General features: G+C 43.7%; 1 protein-coding gene across 1 annotated transcript; it reads left to right on the top strand.

Annotated features, from left to right (window-relative positions):
- LOC308316078 (uncharacterized protein) lies at positions 1 to 24,949 on the top strand (the record flags this gene model as incomplete). Its single annotated transcript, XM_080764442.1, has 6 exons — positions 1 to 259; positions 1,610 to 1,759; positions 2,997 to 3,071; positions 19,752 to 19,867; positions 24,688 to 24,775; positions 24,927 to 24,949. Exons 1-6 carry the CDS (start codon positions 58 to 60, stop codon positions 24,947 to 24,949), a joined length of 654 nt encoding a protein of 217 aa, XP_080620568.1. The 5' UTR covers positions 1 to 57.
- Between the last annotated feature and the right edge of the window lie 219 nt (positions 24,950 to 25,168).

The following is a 25,168-nucleotide window of genomic DNA, read 5'->3' as shown; positions in this document are numbered from 1 at the left end:
GGAAGCCAAACGTCTCCTAAACAAACGTCTCCTAAACAAGAAGGTAAAACGCATCAAATGGAGTCTGTACGGCTGGAGATAAACGGACACATGACGTCGGTGGGAGAGCAGATCTTGTGTGTTTTGGAGAAACACTCGAGCGGTGATGTTTGTCGCGTCAGAGTGTTTGTGTTGGAGCGCCTCAGCGCGGCCGCACAGTTCATGTGCAGCCTCTTCCAGAGAGAGATGGAGACACTACACACAAAACACACTGCTGCAGGTATGTGTGTGTGTGTGTGTGTGTGTGTGTGTGTGTGTGCATAATTGAACAAGGTGGACCCTGTTGTAAACAAGTGTAATGCTTAATTGGGTCGTCCACTCACAGTTAACAGTCTTTGTATTGAGTTTGTGCTTAAAATGTACTGTAATTCTGCAAACTGTTAATACATTTTTCAATCAATCAGTGATGTCATGGTGATTGTTTTTCCTGGTCCACGGAACGTCACGCGCACGCACGTGCATGTGCGCATCACGGCATGCACACAGAACAGCTGCATATTATTGTTAAATAGTGTATGACAGTTTTAGACACACAAACACAAAAGCGCAGACTGAATACAGAATAGTCAGAATAGTCAGACAAACATCTTTACTGCACACCATCAAGTTTTTGTTTTGGACGAATTAATCTGTTCTTCGATAGAGGAGGAGGCATACGTCTTGTGTTCTGAACACCACACAGCAGCAGTAGCCTACTGGAAGTGTGCATGCCATGCTTACCGTATAGCTGGCTATATGTGCGCTCGGGTATATAAACAGTTAAATGTCCTGTTGTTATGCAAAGTAGTAGGCATGGTACTGCGTTCTAAGAACATGACACCTACACAAACTGGTCAGGCTCCTACTTGGCCTCACCCCCCGAACCCACCTCACCCCTGCCCACTCTGACAGGATGGGATGGCTTAGGGTCGACGACAGAGTACAGCATCTTGCAATGGGCCTGGTCCACAAGATTCGATACACCACCAAGATACCCATGTACCTGTCTAAATACTTCCTTAATGTAAACGAAGTCCACGCCCACAACCCAGATTCGGCACAAACAAGGGACTAAATTATTTTCGCTCCTATGCCACCAAAATGTGGAACGCCCTACCAACAGTCATTAAGACATGTGAATCCCTTGACTCCTTCAAAACCGCTCTCAAAGGGCACCTACGGACGGCTGCAATTCAAAACTGGCCTCTGTAAAATCTGAATCCCCCCCCCCTTTCCCCTTACTGTATATGTATCTTTTCCCTTTTTGCTTCCTATATGATGAATTCCTGTTCTATTCCTTAACTACATAGAAGTGTCTATTTGTATGTCTCTAAATGTTTTGATGAATTGAACAATGTGGACCCTGTTGTAAACAAGTGTAATGCTTAATTGGGTCGTCCACTCACAGTTAACAGTCTTTGTATTGAGTTTGTGCTTGAAATGTACTGTAATTCTGCAAACTGTTAATAAATATTTTAATCAAAATTCAATCAATCAATCAAAAACCACTGTGTGTGTGTCGCTCTACGTGGAGTTGCAAAAACCCAGCAGTTTCTGTCACGTTGAAGCACGTCTCTGTCTGTGTTCGCAGCGACCCTGCCTTCTCCAACGTGTGGTGATGTGTGTAAAGACGAGGCTACACCTGAAGAGGAGAGGAGCTCCAGTCTGCTCCAGGAGAAACCACAGCCTCCACACTTTAAAGAGGAACAGCAGGAGCTACTTCGAAGAGCAGAAGAGTCTGGTGGGTCAACGTTGACATTACTAGCAGTGAAAAAGTGAAGATGATGATGATGAAAACAGGGAGACAGAGCCTGTAGCCGGTGCTTGATTGTGGATCTGCAAAAAAAATGCTTACCACTAGCTTTCTTCACAAATGTGTCCATAAAGTTGTCTACAATCACATATACATTTGTTCCAGCCCAACTCCCTTGGGAAACTTTGCGACAGCTGCTGAAAGTTGGGGTACCATTAACATCCAATATAAGGCAACATTCCCAAAATGTCATTATGCTTTAAGTAGCATGTGACATGTCAAACTAGGGGGTTTTCATGATGCTGAATCCATTCCAAGCATTAGTTCTACACGAAAACACTCCTTGGGCTAAATTTGGCCATAGCCACTTGCCCAAATGTGCACAAATGTGCTGAGTGCTGACCTCATCAGATTTGTGACGACGGCTATGGACAGGACATTTTTTAGGCGAAGGAGTGTTTTTTGTGCACCGTCACACAGCCTACAGTACTTGCCGAGCAAAACAAGGAAGTGATGTGGCTCGCTCTGGTGGCGCAAAGCGTAGCTACTTTTGTGAATTTAATAGTTTCATTAGGTTAATATTGCTATAATGTTTGTAACCGTTTTAGAAAAGCAATAAGCCACTTGAGGCCCCAGCTTATCGGGTATTTTACAATGGCTGGGAGGTAGAAGACCCTCCGCTGCGCTGCGCTGCCTACGCCTCCCAGCCATTGTAAAATACCCGATAACCTGAGACCTTATTGATTAAGCTTATTGCTTATGTCCACAATTCCATGTTGTATTGATGTTGGTACCATTGATTGATTGAATACTTTATTGAAAATATATTTCAAAAGGATAAATTCACAAGAAAGCTGTTTCCGGCTTGTTTCCATTGTGGTCCTCCTAGGAGAGATAACAGGAGAGATTACAGGCAAACGTTGATCAAAATAACAATTCTTCTACATTCACATTGTGCAGAAGACCTCTTATAAATCAAGTAATAATGCAGATGTTTAACAATAATTTAACACTTGACAGTGAAATAGTAAAATGTAACCAAATGGGCCTGTAAGGGTTTCATTTGACCCTCTCAAGTGGACTAGCCCTTATTTAACCTGTAAGGGTTTCATTTGACCCTCTCAAGTGGACCAGCCCTTATCAATAAGGAATAAGGAATCAATACTATTTGGTTTAGGGTTAATCAAGTTTGTTCATTTGTTGTTGCTGTTTGGTGAACGTACAGTAGGTGGAGGAACGGGCGTACAGAAGAAGAAAGAAAAGAAAATAAAGAAAAGGTCCAAAGGAAAGAAGAAGACAGGTGAGAAATATACACATTTATTACTGTATTCTACATGTATGTGAATATTGTTGCTAAAGAACAATACATTTACTGTATTCTACATGCATGTGAATATTGTTGCTAAAGAACAATACATTTACTGTATTCTACATGTATGTGAATATTGTTGCTAAAGAACAATACATTTACTGTATTCTACATGTATGTGAATATTGTTGCTGAAGAACAATACGTTTACTGTATTCTACATGTATGTGAATATTGTTGCTAAAGAACAATACATTTACTGTATTCTACATGTATGTGAATATTGTTGCTAAAGAACAATACATTTACTGTATTCTACATGTATGTGAATATTGTTGCTGAAGAACAATACATTACTGTATTCTACATGTATGTGAATATTGTTGCTGAAGAACAATACATTTACTGTATTCTACATGTATGTGAATATTGTTGCTAAAGAACAATACATTTACTGTATTCTACATGTATGTGAATATTGTTGCTGAAGAACAATACATTTACTGTATTCTACATGTATGTGAATATTGTTGCTGAAGAACAATACATTTACTGTATTCTACATGTATGTGAATATTGTTGCTAAAGAACAATACATTTACTGTATTCTACATGTATGTGAATATTGTTGCTGAAGAACAATACATTTACTGTATTCTACATGTATGTGAATATTGTTGCTGAAGAACAATACATTTACTGTATTCTACATGTATGTGAATATTGTTGCTGAAGAACAATACATTTACTGTATTCTACATGTATGTGAATATTGTTGCTGAAGAACAATACATTTACTGTATTCTACATGTATGTGAATATTGTTGCTAAAGAACAATACATTTTTAATAGTTTCACCTGAAGATGGAGTTGCCTCAATGATCTACGTTAGTGTCGTTTTTGGCAGCAAATTTAGATTTTAGTTTTAGTCATTAGTCTCTTGAATAGTTTTAATTTAGTTATAGTTACATTTTAGTCAACCTGTAATGTTTTAGTGTTTAGTCTAGTTTTAGTTGACTAAATGTCATAAGATTTTAGTCCACTAAATCTACAGTTGATTTAGTCGAACAAGATGTGTTTTGGCGGTTGTAATGACTGATCTTACGCTTGCTGAAAATAGCCGATCTACAAGCTCACAACGCGTCGCAGCGCGACGTGTTGTGAGCTTGTAGATCGTCTATTTTCATCATCAAGTGTAAAATGACTTATACTGGATATATATGACTTATACTGGATATATCTTGTCCACTAGTCCCTTCCTAACACTTTAATCTAGTTTGTATCTGTTGACAAAATTGTCAATACATTTAGTCTTAGTTTTAGTCACCATAGCTTAGTTCTCATTTAGTTTCCATTTAGTTTTCGTCAGTGAAAAAAGGTAGTCGACAAACATTTTAGTCTTAGTTTTAGTCGACGAAAACAACACTGATCTAAGTTAGATCAAGCAATAATTCCCGCCCCATCCCCACACACACACACACACATACATTCGTGTTTTATTAACAGTTTGTAGCGAAAGCACAGTTTGAGGAAAGCACAGTTCAATACAAGGTCTGCTAAGAGGATTGAAATACGTCAGAAAAGAACAATGGCTTATGGAATTCCTCCACTGCACTGTGTTGTGGCCGTGGGGCGACTGTGGCTCAGGAGGTAGAGCAGGTCGTCCAATGATCCGTGGGTCAGCGGTTCGAATCCCGGATCCTCCTCCTCCTGTCTACATGTCGAAGTGTCCTTGGGCAAGAAGACACTGAACCCCAAATTGCTCCTGATGTGCTGGTTGGTGCCTTGCATGGTTTCCGCCGCAATCGGTGTATGAATGTGTGTGTGGATGGATGAATGTAATGCACTATGTAAAGCGGCGCTATATAAATGCACCATTTACCATTTATTTACCATTTTGTGTTGATTGGTGACAGCTGAGCGCTGCTACTTTGAATCAACAGGGACTATTTATTTAATGTCTTGGTCAAATTAACTCTTCTATTTACGGGGAAACAGAGGTCGAAACATTATTTTTTATTTTGATAGTGCATTGCCCCACAATATGAAAACATGTTGATGTGTTTTGTTCTGTTGGTAACATCTGTGTAATCAATATGAACACATGTTGATGTGTTTTGTTCTGTTGGTAACATCTGTGTAATCAATATGAACACATGTTGATGTGTTTTGTTCTGTTGGTAACATCTGTGTAATCGCAATATTACACTTACGCGTGTAAAGCAGTGTCGTTTTCGTCGACTAAAACTATGACGAAAAAAAAATATTTTAATCTGCTAAATCAACTGTAGATTTACTGGACAAAAATCTTATGATATTTAGTCGACTAAAACTAGACCAACACACATTCCATTCCAGGTGACTAAAATCTGACTAAAACTAAATGTTTCATTCCAAAGACTATGATTAAAACTAAAATTGAAATTTGCTGCGACGCGTTGTGAGCTTGTAGATCGTCTATTTTCAGCATGCAACTAATTGTAAAATGACTCATGCTGGATCTCTTGTCCACTAGTCCCTTCCTAAAATTTTAGTCTAGTTTATTTCTATTTGTTGACGAAATTGTCAGTATATTTCGTTTTAGTCATCATATTATTTATTTTTTGTCAGTGGAAAAAAGGTAGTCTACGAACATTTTTCGTAACCCATTTTGTGCCCAAGACGTCTCCATACGTCCTAATGAAGTATACCATGGGGTGCCCAGGACATCGGTACACGTCTTAGAAAAAGACTACAACATGAACGGCCGTTTGTTTAGACAGGTGGTTTCGTTTCACTTTGTCATGGCCGCTGGTTCTTCTGATCATAACAACTCATCGGACTATTTTCTTTTTTTCCGTGGTTGAAAGCTGCAAATACTTCAGCGTATGCTCTAAAGGTAATAAAACAATCTCGGCAGCGTAGAATATTGGATTAAATAGCGGGGAATTATGCAGTAATTAAGGCTTGTCCGCTTGTCCGGGACAAGTATTATATAAATCTCCCCGGACAAGTGCATTAGAATTGTACTTGTTCGTTGGACAACACTTGGTTTCACTTTTTCTGTGACGTATCATACCAGCCAACAATATTGTCTGGCTTTCCTAATCATCACCTTTCCAATATTGTTAATAGCCCTAGAATGTCTGTAATCTTGCATACATTGTATATGTATTCCAAATACCAAATAAAAAGCCACATGTCATTCCTATCAGAGCAGTTAGCAGACTGACCCAGTACTTAATTCCTAAGACTTTGAGTCAGATATTGTCCTCTAGTTTCATATCCATGTGGAAGTTCTGGCAGAAAACATATGTTATGTAAAATATCACCACTTTTACATGAGGAAAAGCTAGACTGAAAAAAAACTTCCTTTGGGAACAGTCGATGTTTGGGAAGCACAAATATTATGGCGCACACAATTGACAGGTGTGTTGCGATTGGTGTTGGGTAATTGATCACACAACCTATTCTGTGTGCCCCATACATTTGTGCTTCCTGAAGTGTTGATATGTTCAGTCCTGCACTCATTATTCCGGGCCCCTCGCCGGAGAGAATGACCTATGTGTGCAGCTCGTGGAAAAGTAGAGATATTTGACTAAATAAAAATTTTCTGACAGAACTTTCAAATTAATATGAAACTAGTCCCCAAAACGACTCAAAGTCTTAGGAATTAATTATTGGGGCACAGGCAGGGGGTCCTTAACCCCTGGACTACCGTTCACAGGCAGGGGGTCCTTAACCCCTGGACTACCGTTCACGGAATTAACGGATTATTGCTAAAAATACAAACCTCCCGTTCACGGAATTGACGGACTGTCAATCAATGTCAGTTATCGGGGGTTCAACGGAGCAAGAATTAGCATATTTTTTCTCGCTAATGTTGGATGTCATTTACCAAAAAAACGGACGAAATCCGCACGATCGTGCGCTATCGTGTGCATCGCGGGTGTGCCTCTTAGAGGCGGATCTTGTGCCTCACCATCATGGCCGCTGCATGGTGCCGATTATCATAACAAACGGACGGATCATTTTTCGCCGGATTTTCACGGATCAACAGCCCAAATACTTCAGCATATTATGCTCAAGGTAATAAAAAAATCTCGGCAGCGTAGAATATTTGATTAAAATGCGGGGTTACGCATTTTATGGAGTCAAACTGTTAAAAGAAAATCTATTAACCCATTCTGAACGGGAACCCATTTTGGTGTTAGCATCATGTTATGCTTTAGCTATTGAAAAATAGCAGATCTACAAGCTCATAGCGCGCCACCGAGTGGCGCGCTACGAGCTTGTAGGTCTGCTATTTTTGAAAAATCGAAGAACGACTGACATTTTTTTTTATCTGATCTCAGGTCAGAATGGGTTATAATCAGACCAGTGTGTGTCCTAGTGGAAACCTCGTATGAATCTGATCTCAGATCAGAATGGGTTAAACATATTTGTGATCCTTACTTTTCTTTTGGCGCTCAGTTTTTTTTAAGGGGCTCCAGTACTACCAAGTAAACAAGAGAATTCCAAGCGCTGTATCTGATTTTCTCTTTTTCATTCCCCCCCATCCCTCACAGAGGAGGAGCAGCAGGAGAGGAGCTCCAGTCGGGTCCTGGAGGAACCTCAACCTCCACAGATTAAAGAAGGGAGGCCAGCGGAGGCTGATGGTTCAACATTGACATCACTAGAAGTAAAGAGTGTACGTGACGAGGAGACGGAGCCTGTAGCCGGCACCTCGGCTGAATTCATGAAAATGAAAGCTTATATAGCAGGCTGGCTACCGTCAGACGGTGACCAGCTCCTCTCTTCACACTTTGAGCAAGGCGATGACGAAAACCGAGAGATGGAGCCTCTATCCAGCACCTCGACTGAACATATAAAAGCTCACGCTGACGTAGAGGACCGTGACTCTGACGCTGAAGACCATGATGACTGGGCGGAGTCGGCTTCAAACTCGCCGAAATCGGAGGAAAATGTGGAAGGAGACGACGAGATGTCTCGAGACCTGGGAATTGCCTCCGCGAGGAGTCACGCGGGGAAGAAAGGCTTCATTTGTTCATATTGTGGCAAACGGTTTAATCAAAAGAGATGTCTGAGGAGACACACGATGATTCATACAGGAGAAAAACCCTGTAAATGTACCATGTGTGACAAAAGCTTCATTCGAATGTATCATCTAAAAAGACATGCAGTGACTCATACAGGGGAAAAGCCCTTTAGTTGCAAAATGTTTGGCAAAGGCTTTAGTCGTACCGGTACTGGTAAAACACACATAAAGAACCATGCAGGGGGAAAACCCTTTACTTGTACAGTGTGTGGCAAAGTCTGTAGTCTAAAGGTTAGTCTGAAAACACACATGATGATTCATACAGGGGAAAAACCCTTTAGCTGTACAGTATGTGACAAAGGCTTTAGCCTGAAGGTGAATCTAAAAAGACACGTTTTGATTCATGCAGAGGAAAAACCTTGTAAATGTGCAGTGTGTGGAAAAGGCTTTACTCGAATGTATCGTCTAAAACGACATGCAATGATTCATAGAAGAGAAGAGCCCTGTCAAGACCTGAAACCAGCCTTGATGAGTAGTTTTACAGGGAAGAAAAGCTTCCTTTGTGCATTTTGTGGCAAAATGTTCCACGAGAAGAGCGGTCTGAACAGACATACGATGATTCATACGGGGGAAAAACCCCTCAACTGTACAGTGTGTGACAAAGGCTTCATTAGAATGTATCATCTAAAAAGACACATGAAGATTCATACAGAGGAACAGTTCAATACAGAGGAACAATCCTGTCAAGACCAGGAAACAAAAGAGCCCCGAATAAAAGAAGAGCCTTGTCGAGACCTGAAAACCACCGTGATGAGTAGTCCTACAGGGAAGAAGAGCTGTCCTTGTTCATTTTGTGGCAAAATGCTTAATGACAAGAAATCCCTGGAGAGACACACAATGCTTCATACGGGGGAAAAACCCTTTACCTGTGCAGTGTGTGGCAAAGGCTTCATCCGACGGTACCTTCTAAAAAGACACATTTGTGGAGACAGCAGTAGTCTAAAGAGTGACAAAAACGCTAAAGGGTCATGTCTAAAGGGTCCAAAAACACACGTGAGAACTCATACGGGGGAAAAGTCCTTTATTTGTAAAGTGTGTGGCAAAGGCTACAGTCTAAGGTGTAGTCTAAAGAAGCACATGAGGATGCACACCAGAGAAAAGTCTTCCATCTGTACAATTTGTGGCAAAGTCGTTAGTCAGATGAAATCACACATGATGATGCACACAGGGGAAAAGCCCTTCACTTGTACCGTGTGCGGCCAGCAATATAGTTTTAAGTCTAATCTAAAAACACACATGAGGACTCACACAGGTGAAAAACCCTTTACTTGTACAGTTTGTGGCAAGGGCTTCAGTCGAACAGACGACACTAAAAGACACATGATGATTCACACGGGTGAAAAGTCTGTTACCTGTAAAGTTTGTGGAAAAGGCTTTATTCGAAACCACCATCTGATAAGACATATGAGGACTCATACGGGGGAAAAACCCTTTACTTGTACAGTGTGTGGCAAAGGCTGTAGTCAAAACGGTGATCTGAAAAGACACATGAGAACGCACACAGTGGGAAATAACACTTAGTTTCAGTTTGCTGAAACCACTTTGGATGACCACACAATGGATGTGAATGCATTCATTAAACGGGACCGTCTGCTTTCATTCTATCTTTCTACATTATGTAACCTTTTATTGGAACTGCAAATGGTGGGAGTTTTATGGAGTCTTAAGCCCGACACACACCGGCTGCGTCCCCCGCGCGGCGCCGCGCGGCGCGCACAGCCGCCTCCATTATTTTCAATGAACCTAACGCACAGCGGCTCCGTCCGCCGCGCGGAGCCGCGCCGCGCCGCCCGGCGCGCCGATAGAACACAGTTCTATTTTCCAGGCGGCGCCGCGCAGCAACGCTCCGCGCCGCACACGGTCGCAGACGGTGTGTGGTGGGCTTTCATTGTAAGAAGCACAACCATGCTCAGCCCGAATGTTTGGGGGGGGGGGGGGGGGGGGGATCACACTTGTGTGAAGTGAGGGGCGCTCTTATCATGAGGGGCGCTCTTAGCATACATCACTTTCCGTGCTCAAATTCAGACAGACATACACACAAAGCTGGGCATAGGAGGGACTAACGATAATCGGCCCTCAAAAAGTAAATATAGGTTGTGAACAAGTGAACATACAATTCACCTTTAGCAAAGCCCCGCCCTCTAGACACTCCCACTTGGACACCTTCCAGCTGGGCTCATTCATTCCAATGTAAATATCATGGACACATTATATCCTGGTTCATTTTTTTGGAACCAGACCTTCAAAAATCCCTTCTAAATTTTGTCAACAAGGCCTGCCATATACACTAGAAAAATATGTGCATGACATTTCTTTTTTTTACAACAATGTTTTATCATATAGGAAAACTATTGGTGGTAATTAATTAATTGGTGGTAATTAAGTAATTAATCTAGTAAGAGATTGGCGACACACTTTGATCTCGCCGCAAAGCGGCTGCCTATGGGCTGTAGTTCCACACATTGGAACTATCCCATTGAGACAAAGCGGGGTGCCTATGGGCTATAGTTCCACACATTGGAACTATCCCATTGAGACAAAGCGGGTGCTATGGGCTATAGTTCCAAACATTGTAACTATCCCATTGAGACAAAGCGGGGTGCCTATGGGCTATAGTTCCACACATTGGAACTATCCCATTGAGACAAAGCGGGGTGCCTATGGGCTATAGTTCCAAACATTGGAACTATCCCATGGAGACAAAGCAGGGTGCCTATGGGCTATAGTTCCACACATTGGAACTATCCCATTGAGACAAAGCGGGGTGCCTATGGGCTATAGTTCCAAACATTGGAACTATCCCATTGAGACAAAGCGGGGTGCCTATGGGCTATAGTTCCACACATTGGAACTATCCCATTGAGACAAAGCAGGGTGCCTATGGGCTATAGTTCCAACCATTGGAACTATCCCATTGAGACAAAGCGGGGTGCCTATGGGCTATAGTTCCACACATTGGAACTATCCCATTGAGACAAAGCGGGGTGCCTATGGGCTATAGTTCCACACATTGGAACTATCCCATTGAGACAAAGCAGGGTGCCTATGGGCTATAGTTCCAACCATTGGAACTATCCCATTGAGACAAAGCGGGGTGCCTATGGGCTATAGTTCCACACATTGGAACTATCCCATTGAGACAAAGCAGGGTGCTATGGGCTATAGTTCCACACATTGGAACTATCCCATTGAGATAGAATGAACACTTCCGCATTCCATTGTTACAATGGGAGTCAACGCTAGTGTCACAATCTCTTACTATATTACTCTGGTCTAACCCATGTTATGATTAGCTGTGATTGGACTATAGCAGTTTGGGGAGGGGTTTAGCTATAGGTCAATTGTCCTATTGAAATAAAAACAAGGTGTATATAGTTATTGCTTACCAAAAACAAAACATGTTTTGTCTATTGTGGGGCGTTTATGAAAGCTTTTGATGTTGCCTTCATACATACTAGAAATATAAAACTAATACCACACACGCTATAAGAATATATTTTTTTATTGTTTTCCTGTAATTTCCTGTAATGACATGGATCTGTTGTTATTGATGGATATTGAATTTTGTTGTAATTATTCATTATTCATGTCATGTCTATTAATTGATTATTGGGGCCTAAATGAAAACAATCCCTTTTGGGATAAGAATTCCAAACTGTAGCCTACTAACTCTGTTGCTGTTTTTTTTTTTTTTTTAAGTTCTGTCTAATAAACTAATCAATCAATGAAACATTAGCCTCGGCAACCGAGACGTTTTTATTTCCAGGAAGAAGGAAAAAAAAGAGTCCACTTCAGTTCGGCATACAGTAGCGTTAATGTCAATGAAAGGAAAGGTACTATGTTTACCCTGGGTAACTGGACTAAAGGTACTATGTTTACCCAGGGTAACTGGACTAAAGGTACTATGTTTACCCTGCAGGGTAACTGGACTAAAGGTACCATGTTTACCCAGGGTAACTGGACTAAAGGTACTATGTTTACCCAGGGTAACTGGACTAAAGGTACTATGTTTACCCAGGGTAACTGGACTAAAGGTACTATGTTTACCCAGGGTAACTGGACTAAAGGTACTATGTTTACCCAGGGTAACTGGACTAAAGGTACTATGTTTACCCAGGGTAACTGGACTAAAGGTACTATGTTTACCCAGGGTAACTGGACTAAAGGTACTATGTTTACCCAGGGTAACTGGACTAAAGGTACTATGTTTACCCAGGGTAACTGGACTAATGGTACTATGTTTACCCTGCAGGGTAACTGGACTAAAGGTACTATGTTTACCCTGCAGGGTAACTGGACTAAAGGTACTATGTTTACCCTGCAGGGTAACTGGACTAAAGGTACTATGTTTACCCAGGGTAACTGGACTAAAGGTACTATGTTTACCCAGGGTAACTGGACTAATGGTACTATGTTTACCCTGCAGGGTAACTGGACTAAAGGTACTATGTTTACCCTGCAGGGTAACTGGACTAAAGGTACTATGTTTACCCAGCGTAACTGGACTAAAGGTACTATGTTTACCCAGGGTAACTGGACTAATGGTACTATGTTTACCCTGCAGGGTAACTGGACTAAAGGTACTATGTTTACCCAGGGTAACTGGACTAAAGGTACTATGTTTACCCTGCAGGGTAACTGGACTAAAGGTACTATGTTTACCCAGGGTAACTGGACTAAAGGTACTATGTTTACCCAGGGTAACTGGACTAAAGGTACTATGTTTACCCAGCGTAACTGGACTAAAGGTACTATGTTTACCCAGGGTAACTGGACTAAAGGTACTATGTTTACCCAAGGTAACTGGACTAAAGGTACTATGTTTACCCAGGGTAACTGGACTAAAGGTACCATGTTTACCCAGGGTAACTGGACTAAAGGTACTATGTTTACCCAGGGTAACTGGACTAAAGGTACTATGTTTACCCAAGGTAACTGGACTAAAGGTACTATGTTTACCCAGGGTAACTGGACTAAAGGTACTATGTTTACCCAGGGTAACTGGACTAAAGGTACTATGTTTACCCAGGGTAACTGGACTAAAGGTACTATGTTTACCCAGGGTAACTGGACTAAAGGTACCATGTTTACCCAGGGTAACTGGACTAAAGGTACTATGTTTACCCAGGGTAACTGGACTAAAGGTACTATGTTTACCCAAGGTAACTGGACTAAAGGTACTATGTTTACCCAGGGTAACTGGACTAAAGGTACTATGTTTACCCAGGGTAACTGGACTAAAGGTACTATGTTTACCCAGGGTAACTGGACTAAAGGTACTATGTTTACCCAGGGTAACTGGACTAAAGGTACCATGTTTACCCAGGGTAACTGGACTAAAGGTACTATGTTTACCCTAACTGGACTAAAGGTACTATGTTTACCCAGGGTAACTGGACTAAGCTCTATAACTTGTTTACAGCCAGGCCCTGCTCATATAAGAACAGTTCATGGTAGGGGGTTCAATGCCTTGCTCAAAGGGCACTTCAGCGGTGGTCATTTTAACGTGCCGGTCCGGGGATACGAGCTATAGCGACCTTCACGATATCAAGACCGCTCCGCAAACCGTTCGGCCACCGCTGCCTCTGTATGTACGTACAGTACATACAGTATAGCGTTAACGTCGTTCTCTCTCTGTTTATTATGGATCGTCGGCAGCTTTGTTAAATTGACGCACTACGCACACACGACGTACACACACACACACACACACACTCCTCTCTCTCTCCGTCGCTCTAATTAATTAGTATCATGTCCTGCAGCTGCGTCTAGTTTCTTGTAGATCGGCTATTTTAGACCTTGTAGATCGGATATGCATGTGGTCCTCTGGAGTGAGTGTGGAAATATAGTGGCTCTCTCCATCGTCAGAGTTACCCACCCCCGCCATAGACAGCACAGGTCTGTTCCAGTCTAATGAAACATAGCTTATACTTAATATAATTATCAAGTTGGAATATATGCAAGCTATGGCTAAAGAAATCGTTTGAAAAAAAAATGCATTTTTCTATAGAAGCATTTTATAATATCCCAGTATTACAAAAATAATGCTACCTAATATATACCAAGTATATTGTCATGATTATTAATATGGATTATTATGTTTTTCTTTGCACTGGCGTATTGAGCTTACACTGTATACTGTCTATTCTCATTTAACCATTCTTTCTCCATGTAGTGAATGCTGCATTGTGGTCTTGAAATTAAGGGCAGTTGTTTTACAGACGGGTAAAAGGGCAGAGGCTGAAGCCCCCTTTGATGTCTATCTATGTGTGCCAGGCCCGGCGCCAAGGTGGTGCCAGCTAGAGGGGGCTTGGCACCCTCGGTTGCAACTTCTGCCCCCTCGTTTTTAGGTTTAAGTACAGTTATATGGTTTTACTATATAGAAATGAGATGTGCATGCACCCTCACCATTTTCAACTGCCCCCCCCCCCCCCCTCAGTCATTTCATACTGGTGCACGTCCCTGCCTGTGTGCAATTTTTTTGTATTTTTCCAGTTTTGCATGTGTCTGAGGTGACAGTATACTTCATTAGACACACTGGAGTTGTTTTTATGTGCAATGGTTTATTAACTTTGTATTTAGGGTTACTTCCTGGAGGTTGAACCCTTGACTGTCAAACGGGCCAATGAAATAAACAGTAATATAGTGACACCACACTATCAGCCTCTCCCCTAACCCCTCCCCCTTTATCATACAACTACAGCTGTGGGTGTGGCTTCAGTTCAGGTGGATCACCACCCATCACCACCCACCAGGCAAACCAGGCATACTTAATGAACTGGTGGGCGTGTCCACATAAAAACATGATTTTAACAAATACTGTACACTTTTTGGAAAAAGTTCTTCCCCCTTATATTGTAATAATACCTGATTATCATGTTTTAGGGTGGAAAAAAAAGGTGGCACTCCATCTTTGATGATTTTGAATCCTGAAAAGAAAGGGTAAATGTATGCTCTATACGTACTTCATCATAGTGTCACACAGAGGTAGTGAAACATCGCAGATCAAGCTCACAATACGTTGCGATGTGAGCTTGTAGATCTGCTACTTTCACTTGTTCAAATATAAATATGAATACGAAATGAATATCTTACAAGGTTTCCACAGGACAGCAACAATACACATAGACTATATATTTCCATCGATGGCTTTATTTTAACATTTCAGATTATCTTATTTCACTTATCTAATCCGTCTGTACTGTAGAAATACTACCGGTATATCAGCGGCAGTTGCACACCTCCTCCACCAGGGGGCGAAAGGCATTAACAGCAACAGTATGCGTGCTGTGTACACATTGACCAGGAAGTAGAAGGCCGGCCCGTGTAGTTATTCAGAGTTCTTCCTGTTGACAAGAACGCCTGGTGAGGCGAGGTTTAGTTGACAAGAGGTTAAATTAAGATTTAGGAGAAACCTACGCGAGACAAGGAGAAACCTAACAGGAGTTAAAACCATGTCTCTTAAAGGAAGTAAAACGCATCGAATGGAGTCTGTACGGCTGGAGATAAACGGACACATGGCGTCGGTGGGAGAGCAGATCTTGTGTGTTTTGGAGAAACACTCGAGCGGTGATGTTTGTCGCGTCAGAGTGTTTGTGTTGGAGCGCCTCAGCGCGGTCGCACAGTTCATGTACAGCCTCTTCCAGAGAGAGATGGAGACACTACACACTGCTGCAGGTCAGTAGCAAATGCAGGAATTACATGTTGGCCAGGGGAAATGCAGAACAATGCTAATTTACATAGCGGTTGACAGTAATCTGCACTCTCCCAGCTAGCAAGTCATGGCGCGCCGCCTGCGGGAGGCGGTCGCCGCGCGCCGCCGATCGTGTCCTCCGCCGGGCGCGTCGCACGATGTGGCCGCGTCGTTCTTGATCAGCGTGTGCCGTGCGCGCCGACGCGCGTGTAGCCGGCGCCAGCGGGAGGCGGTAGCTAGCGGTAGCTAGCGGGGAAATGTTAGCTGGGCTGCTTGTGCACTAGTAGTAGGCATACCATATTCTGAATTACCAAAAAGAGGACACATGCGCGCGTGCATGTCGTGGATGTGCATGTGTCGTGTGCGTTTGAATTAAATTAATTTGTCAAAAAAAGTTTGGCTCCTAGATTTTATCAAATATGCTCTATATTAGTTATGTATTCCAGGGACCCTCATGGTTCCTTGAGGGGGTTCCAAATGGACCCATTATAGGTCTGTAACTCTGAGAGTGTAACACATGGACCCAAATGGACCCTTACAGGTCTGTAACTCTGAGAGTGTAACACATGGACCCAAATGGACCCTTACAGGTCTGTAACTCTGAGAGTGTAACACATGGACCCAAATGGACCCTTACAGGTCTGTAACTTTGAGAGTGTAACACATGGACCCAAATGGACCCTTACAGGTCTGTAACTCTGAGAGTGTAACACATGGACCCAAATGGACCCTTACAGGTCTGTAACTCTGAGAGTGTACGAATGGAACTAAATGATGGACCCTTACAGGTCTGTAACTCTGAGAGTGTACTAGTACAAATGGAACCAAATGGACCCTTTTATAACTTATAACTCTGATACTGTACAAATGGAATCAAATGGGACTCTTATGGGTCCATCCGGTTTTACTCTCAGAGTTATGGGGGTCCTTGAAATTAAAAAGTTTAAGAACGTGTAGGCCTATGCAATGGCTTATCTCTTGTAAAAAGAGAGACCAGCCTATTCTCCAAACCATTATCTTATGCTTTGCTAGGTTGTACAAAATAATATTGGGTCAATTTAATTTGCACGACTCACCTCGCGCACAGCTGCCTTGTCTGTGTTGTTGACATGACATGGGCTTGCAGGACAGAACTTTTATTTGTGACAGACACATAGTTCCTTTGCAGACAATAGGGCTGCACAATATGGACAAGAATTCATATCACAATATATATATATATGGCAGATATCTCGATACGATACGATATAATTCATATCACGATATATATGGCAGATATCTCGATACGATACGATATAATTCATATCACGATATATATGGCAGATATCTCGATATCGATACGACACGATATATCGTGCAGCCCTAGTGTGTGTGTGTGTGTGTGTGTGTGTGTGCGTGCGTGCGTGTGTGCGTGTGTGCAGGACAGAGGGACAAACGGAGTGATGGTTTATTTTCCGAGGGGCACAGGCTAAAACAGAGGGCTGGCTTTAGAAGTGGACGATATATCGATGTGTCGACGATGTATCTATATCGCGATACCGTTGCCTTTTTGCGATACTGATATTGTGCATGTTCATACCTCGATAACGATACGATAACGATATATTGTGCAGCCTTAGCAGACAATACAATCTGCTTCTCATTGGTCAGTCACAAAGCTAAGAAAACAGTAGCCTACTTTTTCTGCATGTCAATGATGATGAGATAGTTCTTTGGCATGTCAGGCTTTCCTCACGGAGAGCACAACAGTCTATCTGCAGACAGCAGAGCAGCCAGCGAGCCTTTCTCTGCTCTGCTCTGCGGTCGGGACCAGTGCTGTCAGACTCAGCGTGCAGCGCATGCATAGTTATGAATAATACACATTCCGGGGTTCGGGCTGAAAGTCCACCTCTCACAGTGTTTTTCCACTACGAACCATTGAACGTGCATTGTAATACACATTGGTCTGACTTGTCCGGGCAAAAGAGGACGTATGGTAAGCCTAGTATATGTCATCATGCCTTTCAAATAAATACGTGTGACAGTACTTCCGCGCTCTGCTTGCGCACTAGTAGGCCTACTTGTGTGCAACGCGCAAGTAGGGGAAACTTACGGGAAGTACGGCAAATGTACCTCATAATGTGCCATAATTATGTCATATTGTAGCCCTCTTTATTTATGTCATATTGTCGAGGGAGGTACTGGACATTTCATATCTCACACACACACCATGATTCACTAGCCCCCTTTTTTCTTTACTTTTTTTTGCAGCTTGGCATGGCGCGATTTATTTCAAGCATGGCACAGCGCCATGCCAACAACATTGTGCAGGAAACCCTGGTGTTCTATGGCTCTGTATGTGAAATACTGTATCAACTGTATGAAACAACAAGAGCTACCATTACATCACCTAATCAACGTGAGTTAGACTTTAATATATCAGTCCCCCTCACTTCACGCGGGTGTGCTTTTTCTAGTGCCCCCCACTTCACGCGGGTGTGATTTTTCTACCGTTTATTTAACGGGGACAATACGAAAAAAAGAATGTATCAAGTTGTAAAAACATGAAACCGTTGCATTGTGTATGGGTTTGTAGCCAAGGCTCTGTGTGTGTGTGTCTCAGAGGAGGGCTGTGGACAGTTCATTGCGAACGCAGTGAGCACTTACTATGAGACCTAGCAGATCATGTCTGTCTGTCCGTCCGTGTGTCCGTGTGTCTGTCCCGCTATCCAAATATGGAGTGTGTTGCATCAGCAATCACTCAGCTCCATATATGGGCACAAAAGGGGCCAGGTCCACTCAGCTCCATATATGGGCACAAAAGGGGCCAGGTCCACATATACAGTAACAGCGGGACAGACAGACAGACAGACAGACAGACAGACAGACAGACAGACAGACATGATCTGCAGGGTCTCAGCTGCGTTCGCTTCCCGCGTTTGCGCGTCTTACTGGTAGACCTACAGTACCAGGGACATCATATACGGTGAATCCAAGCTAATAGAAACAGCAGGCTTTCTATCCCCAACTTGGCATGCATGCTATTGTGGCCGTTGTTCTTGCATTGACAAAAATGTGAAATCTTGTTTGGAGAAAGAAAATGCTTTGTCCACAGCCCTCCTCTTGAGAGAGACAGACAAGTATAACATTAATGTGTTTTTAGGTTTTATCATGAGCATTAGTGAGGACCAGTTACATGAAGATAGGTTGAAAATGGATGAAGTGGTCCTTGAAGCATTTAGGCATTATCAGCATAGTCTCCAATTTTTGCCTAGCCTTACTGAAAAGGATGAGCAGAACATTGATTAAAATGCATTCAATAACCGAGTGGGACGGGCCAGGATTATTTGTTTTTCGCAGTGAAAATCCACTCCCGTGTCATCCTCCATGGACTAAAACAAAAATGTATCGCATGGATGCACCTGGAACGTATATCCTCAGTGATGTATCCCATGGTCATCGGGGTTTCGGATCTCCCAACATCATACCCCTCACTCAGGTGACCCAGCCGGGAGTGATCAAGTCACGACTTATACGTCCCAGTATAGCTACCCTCGATCAGTCCCACTAGGGCAAAACCCGGGCCACACAATCCGTTCCTCCTGAACTGTACTCTGCCGGGACTGGGTATAGCGGGAGGATCGCATCAATCTGGCGCGTGGAAGGACTATAGGCTCTGGGGGTTGACTCCTGTCCGGGCCCCTCCTACGTCTCACCAGGTCCACTCCACCAGACTCCCGCCATTGGTGGACCACTTTGTTCGAGCTGCTGTGTTTTAAATGACACAACCCATAAGTATGGCAACCATGTGGAGGAAAGAGAGACAGAAAATGTAAATGTAAAAACATTCTCCGCTTTTATCTCATTTCATTGTGTGTGTGTGTGTGTGTGTGTGTGTGTCTAGATTTCCTCGCCTTCATAGAGGAGGACCAGCAGGAGAGGAGCTCCAGTCGGGTCCAGGAGGAACCTCAACAGATTAAAGAAGGGAGGCCAGCGGAGGCTGATGGTTCAACATTGACATCACTAGAAGTAAAGAGTGTACATGACGAGGAGAACAGAGAGACAGAGCCTGTCGCCGGTACCTCGACTGAACAAATGGAAACACAAGCTGGCGTAGAGGACTGTGGAACATCACAACCAACTAGTGGCGAACAGCTACACGGTTCTGAATCTGACGCTGAAGAGAAAAGTGAAGGTGATAATGATGAAAACAGAGAGATTGATGTAGAGGACTGTGGAACAGACCAGCTCCTCTCTTCAGACTCTCCTGAATCTGACGCTGAAGATGGTGATGATGACTGGGCGGAGTCCAGGGAAGGTCAGTCAACTTTAAACTCACTGAGATCAGACCGTTCTGAATCTGACGCTGAATACAGTGATGACCTGAAGTCACTGAAATCACACAAGACACAACATGTGGAAGAAGAGCGCAAGCCGTCTCAAGACCTGAAAACTGCCTCCAGGCGGCGGAGTCACACCGGGAAGAAAAGCTTTCCTTGTTCATATTGTGGCAAAAGGTTTACCTTTGGGACTAGTCTGAGCAGACACACAAGAGAGAGACACACGAGTCATACGGGGGAGAAAACCTTTACCTGTACAGTGTGCGGCAAAAGCTTTAAACGGATGGATCATCTAAAAAGTCATAACATGGTTCATGCACGGGGAAAACCCTTTACCTGTGCAGTGTGTGGCAAAAGCTTTAAACGGATGGATCAACATAAAAGTCATGAAATGGCTCATACAGTGGAGAAACCCTTTACCTGTACAGTGTGTGGAAAAAGCTTTAAACGAAAGGATCATCTAAAAAGTCATGAAATGGTTCATACAATTAAAAAAACCTGTCAAGAACTGAAAGCTACCTCCATGAAGAGTCACACAGGACACAAAAATCTTTGTTCATACTGTGGCAAAGGTTTTACTAGTAACAATGATCTGAAGAGACATACAATGATTCATACAGGGGAGAAACCCTTTCTTTGTTCATATTGTGGCAAAATGTTTAATAAGAACATTGATCTGGAAAGACACACAATGGTTCATACAGGGGAAAAACCCTTTAAATGTACAGTGTGTGGCAAAGGATTTATTCGATTGATTCAACTGAAAAGACATAAAATGGTTCATGCAGGGGAAAAACCCTTTACCTGTCGAGTGTGTGACAAAGGCTTTTTTGGAATGAATAATCTAAAAAAACACATGATGATTCATACAGGGGAAAAGCCTTTTAATTGTAAAATTTGTGGCAAGGGCTTTATGCGAACGGACTATGTAAAAGCACACATGAGAACTCATCCAGTAGGACAGAAGAAATTATAGCCCCTTCCTTGTTCTCCAACCTGTACATATTTTTGTTATTTGATTTTTGTTGTTATTTTTCATGTCATGATTATGAATTGAATACCCAGGAGTGATCCCATGGTGATCCCATTGGACGTGTGTTTGACTGTACTGATTACATTTCTGTCTGACTGTATCCTGTACTGATTACATTTCTGTCTGACTGTACCCTGTACTGATTACATTTCTGTCTGACTGTAGCGCCGGACTAATTTAATTAATTCCAACCGGCATCTTGAAAATACTTTGTGTAAAACGCGATCATGATAACTTGTGGTCCGTTGAAAAAAAAGCTTGTTTTGACGGACAAAGGGAAAAAAGGAGCCTTAAGTTTACTTGGGAAATCCAATAAATTTTTTGTTGTTGTATATTCTTTCTTTTTTCTTCCGGTTGAACCCGGGCCGGAAGGGTGGGCTGTTCAGCCTGTCTCCTAGGCAAAGCGCAGCACGTAGAGCCGGTAGAGGATTATTTTTTAGACTGTGGTGACTACCCCCCCCCCCCCCCCCCTAGCGTCTAACATTTGTCACCTCACCCAATGTTAAAGGGACACTTCACCCTTTTTGCAAAAATATATATGTTAATGATTTTTAGAAGCTTTAGAACACTTTCCTGCATGGGGGTCTTTGTGTGTGTAATATGTGGTTTTAGATATTTTAGATTGTAGCAGTGAGCACAGTGTCTCTGATGTCATGGACACTGGGCTCACTACCTTCCTGGACTACAATTCCCATAATTCTTCAGTGCTCTGCTCGTCCTTGTGGATAGGGGGGAGATCTGTCTTACTGAGACAACATGTAGGAACCATGGAGTTCGCATGCAGCTCCGTGGTTCCAGAGAGAGAAGGACACATGCAGCTCCATGGTTCCAGAGAGAGAAGGACACGTTCAGCTCCATGGTTCCAGAGAGAGAAGGACACATGCAGCTCCGTGGTTCCAGAGAGAGAAGGACACGTTCAGCTCCATGGTTCCAGAGAGAGAAGGACACATGCAGCTCCGTGGTTCCAGAGAGAGAAGGACACATGCAGCTCCATGGTTCCAGAGAGAGAAGGACACATGCAGCTCCATGGTTCCAGAGAGAGAAGGACACATGCAGCTCCATGGATCCAGAGAGAGAAGGACACATGCAGCTCCATGGTTCCAGAGAGAAGGACACGTGCAGCTCCGTGGTTCCAGAGAGAGAAGGACACATGCAGCTCCATGGTTCCAGAGAGAGGACACGTTCAGCTCCATGGTTCCAGAGAGAGAAGGACACATGCAGCTCCATGGATCCAGAGAGAGAAGGACACATGCAGCTCCATGGTTCCAGAGAGAGAAGGACACGTTCAGCTCCATGGTTCCAGAGAGAGAAGGACACATGCAGCTCCGTGGTTCCAGAGAGAGAAGGACACATGCAGCTCCATGGATCCAGAGAGAGAAGGACACATGCAGCTCCGTGGTTCCAGAGAGAAGGACACATGAAGCTCCGTGGTTCCAGAGAGAAGGACACATGCAGCTCCATGGTTCCAGAGAGAAGGACACATGCAGCTCCGTGGTTCCAGAGAGAAGGACACATGCAGCTCCATGGTTCCAGAGAGAGAAGGACACATGCAGCTCCGTGGTTCCAGAGAGAGAAGGACACATGCAGCTCCATGGATCCAGAGAGAGAAGGACACATGCAGCTCCGTGGTTCCAGAGAGAAGGACACGTTCAGCTCTGTGGTTCCAGAGAGAGAAGGACACATGCAGCTCCGTGGTTCCAGAGAGAGAAGGACACATGCAGCTCCATGGTTCCAGAGAGAAGGACACGTTCAGCTCCATGGTTCCAGAGAGAAGGACACGTTCAGCTCTGTGGTTCCAGAGAGAGGAGGACACATGCAGCTCCGTGGTTCCAGAGAGAGAAGGACACATGCAGCTCCGTGGTTCCAGAGAGAGAAGGACACATGCAGCTCCATGGTTCCAGAGAGAGAAGGACACATGCAGCTCCATGGTTCCAGAGAGAGAAGGACACATGCAGCTCCGTGGTTCCAGAGAGAGAAGGACACATGCAGCTCCGTGGTTCCAGAGAGAGAAGGACACATGCAGCTCCGTGGTTCCAGAGAGAGAAGGACACATGCAGCTCCGTGGTTCCAGAGAGAGAAGGACACATGCAGCTCCATGGTTCCAGAGAGAGAAGGACACATGCAGCTCCGTGGTTCCAGAGAGAAGGACACGTTCAGCTCCATTGTTCCAGAGAGAGAAGGACACATGCAGCTCCATGGTTCCAGAGAGAGAAGGACACATGCAGCTCCGTGGTTCCAGAGAGAGAAGGACACATGCAGCTCCGTGGTTCCAGAGAGAGAGAAGGACACATGCAGCTCCGTGGTTCCAGAGAGAGAGAAGGACACATGCAGCTCCATGGTTCCAGAGAGAGAAGGACACATGCAGCTCCATGGTTCCAGAGAGAGAAGGACACATGCAGCTCCGTGGTTCCAGAGAGAAGGACACATGCAGCTCCATGGTTCCAGAGAGAGAAGGACACATGCAGCTCCATGGTTCCAGAGAGAAGGACACATGCAGCTCCATGGTTCCAGAGAGAGAAGGACACATGCAGCTCCATGGTTCCAGAGAGAGAAGGACACATGCAGCTCCGTGGTTCCAGAGAGAAGGACACATGCAGCTCCATGGTTCCAGAGAGAGAGAAGGACACATGCAGCTCCATGGTTCCAGAGAGAAGGACACATGCAGCTCCATGGTTCCAGAGAGAGAAGGACACATGCAGCTCCATGGTTCCAGAGAGAAGGACACATGCAGCTCCATGGTTCCAGAGAGAGAAGGACACGTTCAGCTCCATGGTTCCAGAGAGAGAAGGACACATGCAGCTCCATGGTTCCAGAGAGAGAAGGACACATGCAGCTCCATGGTTCCAGAGAGAGAAGGACACATGCAGCTCCATGGTTCCAGAGAGAGAAGGACACATGCAGCTCCGTGGTTCCAGAGAGAGAAGGACACATGCAGCTCCATGGTTCCAGAGAGAGAAGGACACATGCAGCTCCATGGTTCCAGAGAGAGAGAAGGACACATGCAGCTTCGTGGTTCCAGAGAGAGAAGGACACATGCAGCTCCATGGTTCCAGAGAGAGAGAAGGACACATGCAGCTTCGTGGTTCCAGAGAGAGAAGGACACATGCAGCTCCATGGTTCCAGAGAGAGAAGGACACGTTCAGCTCCATGGTTCCAGAGAGAAGGACACGTTCAGCTCCAGAGAGATGGACACATGCAGCTCCATGGTTCCAGAGAGAGAGAAGGACACATGCAGCTCCATGGTTCCAGAGAGAGAAGGACACATGCAGCTCCGTGGTTCCAGAGAGAGAAGGACACATGCAGCTCCATGGTTCCAGAGAGAGAAGGACACGTTCAGCTCCATGGTTCCAGAGAGAGAGAAGGACACATGCAGCTCCATGGTTCCAGAGTCGGCTGAGAAGGACGACCTCACCGGTTACATCTGAAGAGACGGGCTGGCCATGTCTGCCAGAAGAACGTCTACTGTACGTCTACATGTCTGCCAGATGAACGTCTACCAGAAAGGCTACTGTACGGTGAACTACAACATGGCGAGCGATCACGCGGCGGCCAGCGCTGTCCCAGAGCTGTCTGGCAAGTTTTCTTTTTTTAATATTCTTTTATTTCATTTTAAGATGAAAGGGACGGGTACAAAACAAATGCTGTATATATTAATTCAAATCCTTTGCCAACTAACAATCAGTGTCTTGCCCCCTTGCCTCATTTTTTAAAATCCTACCCCCAGACCCCAACACCAACCACCATTGACAAAGAAAAGGGAAAAATATAGTAATAATTAATAATAACGATTAAATACAACATAAAACTAGATTTTCTAAATTAACAACCAATTGTAAATAATAAATCAATATAAATAATCCCTCCCAACCCACCCCGTCATAGGCCTGAAAAGAAAAAGAAATTAGCAAAGATTTTAAAAAAAGACCAAAAAGAAGAAATGGGATTATATAGATATAATTATATGTC

This window comes from Protomyctophum bolini (assembly GCF_963924005.1).
Source record: "Protomyctophum bolini genome assembly, chromosome: 5".
Taxonomy (NCBI): Eukaryota; Metazoa; Chordata; class Actinopteri; order Myctophiformes; family Myctophidae; genus Protomyctophum; species Protomyctophum bolini.
The sequence above is the reverse complement of the archived record's forward strand: the minus strand, read 5'-3'. Positions and strand labels throughout refer to the sequence as shown.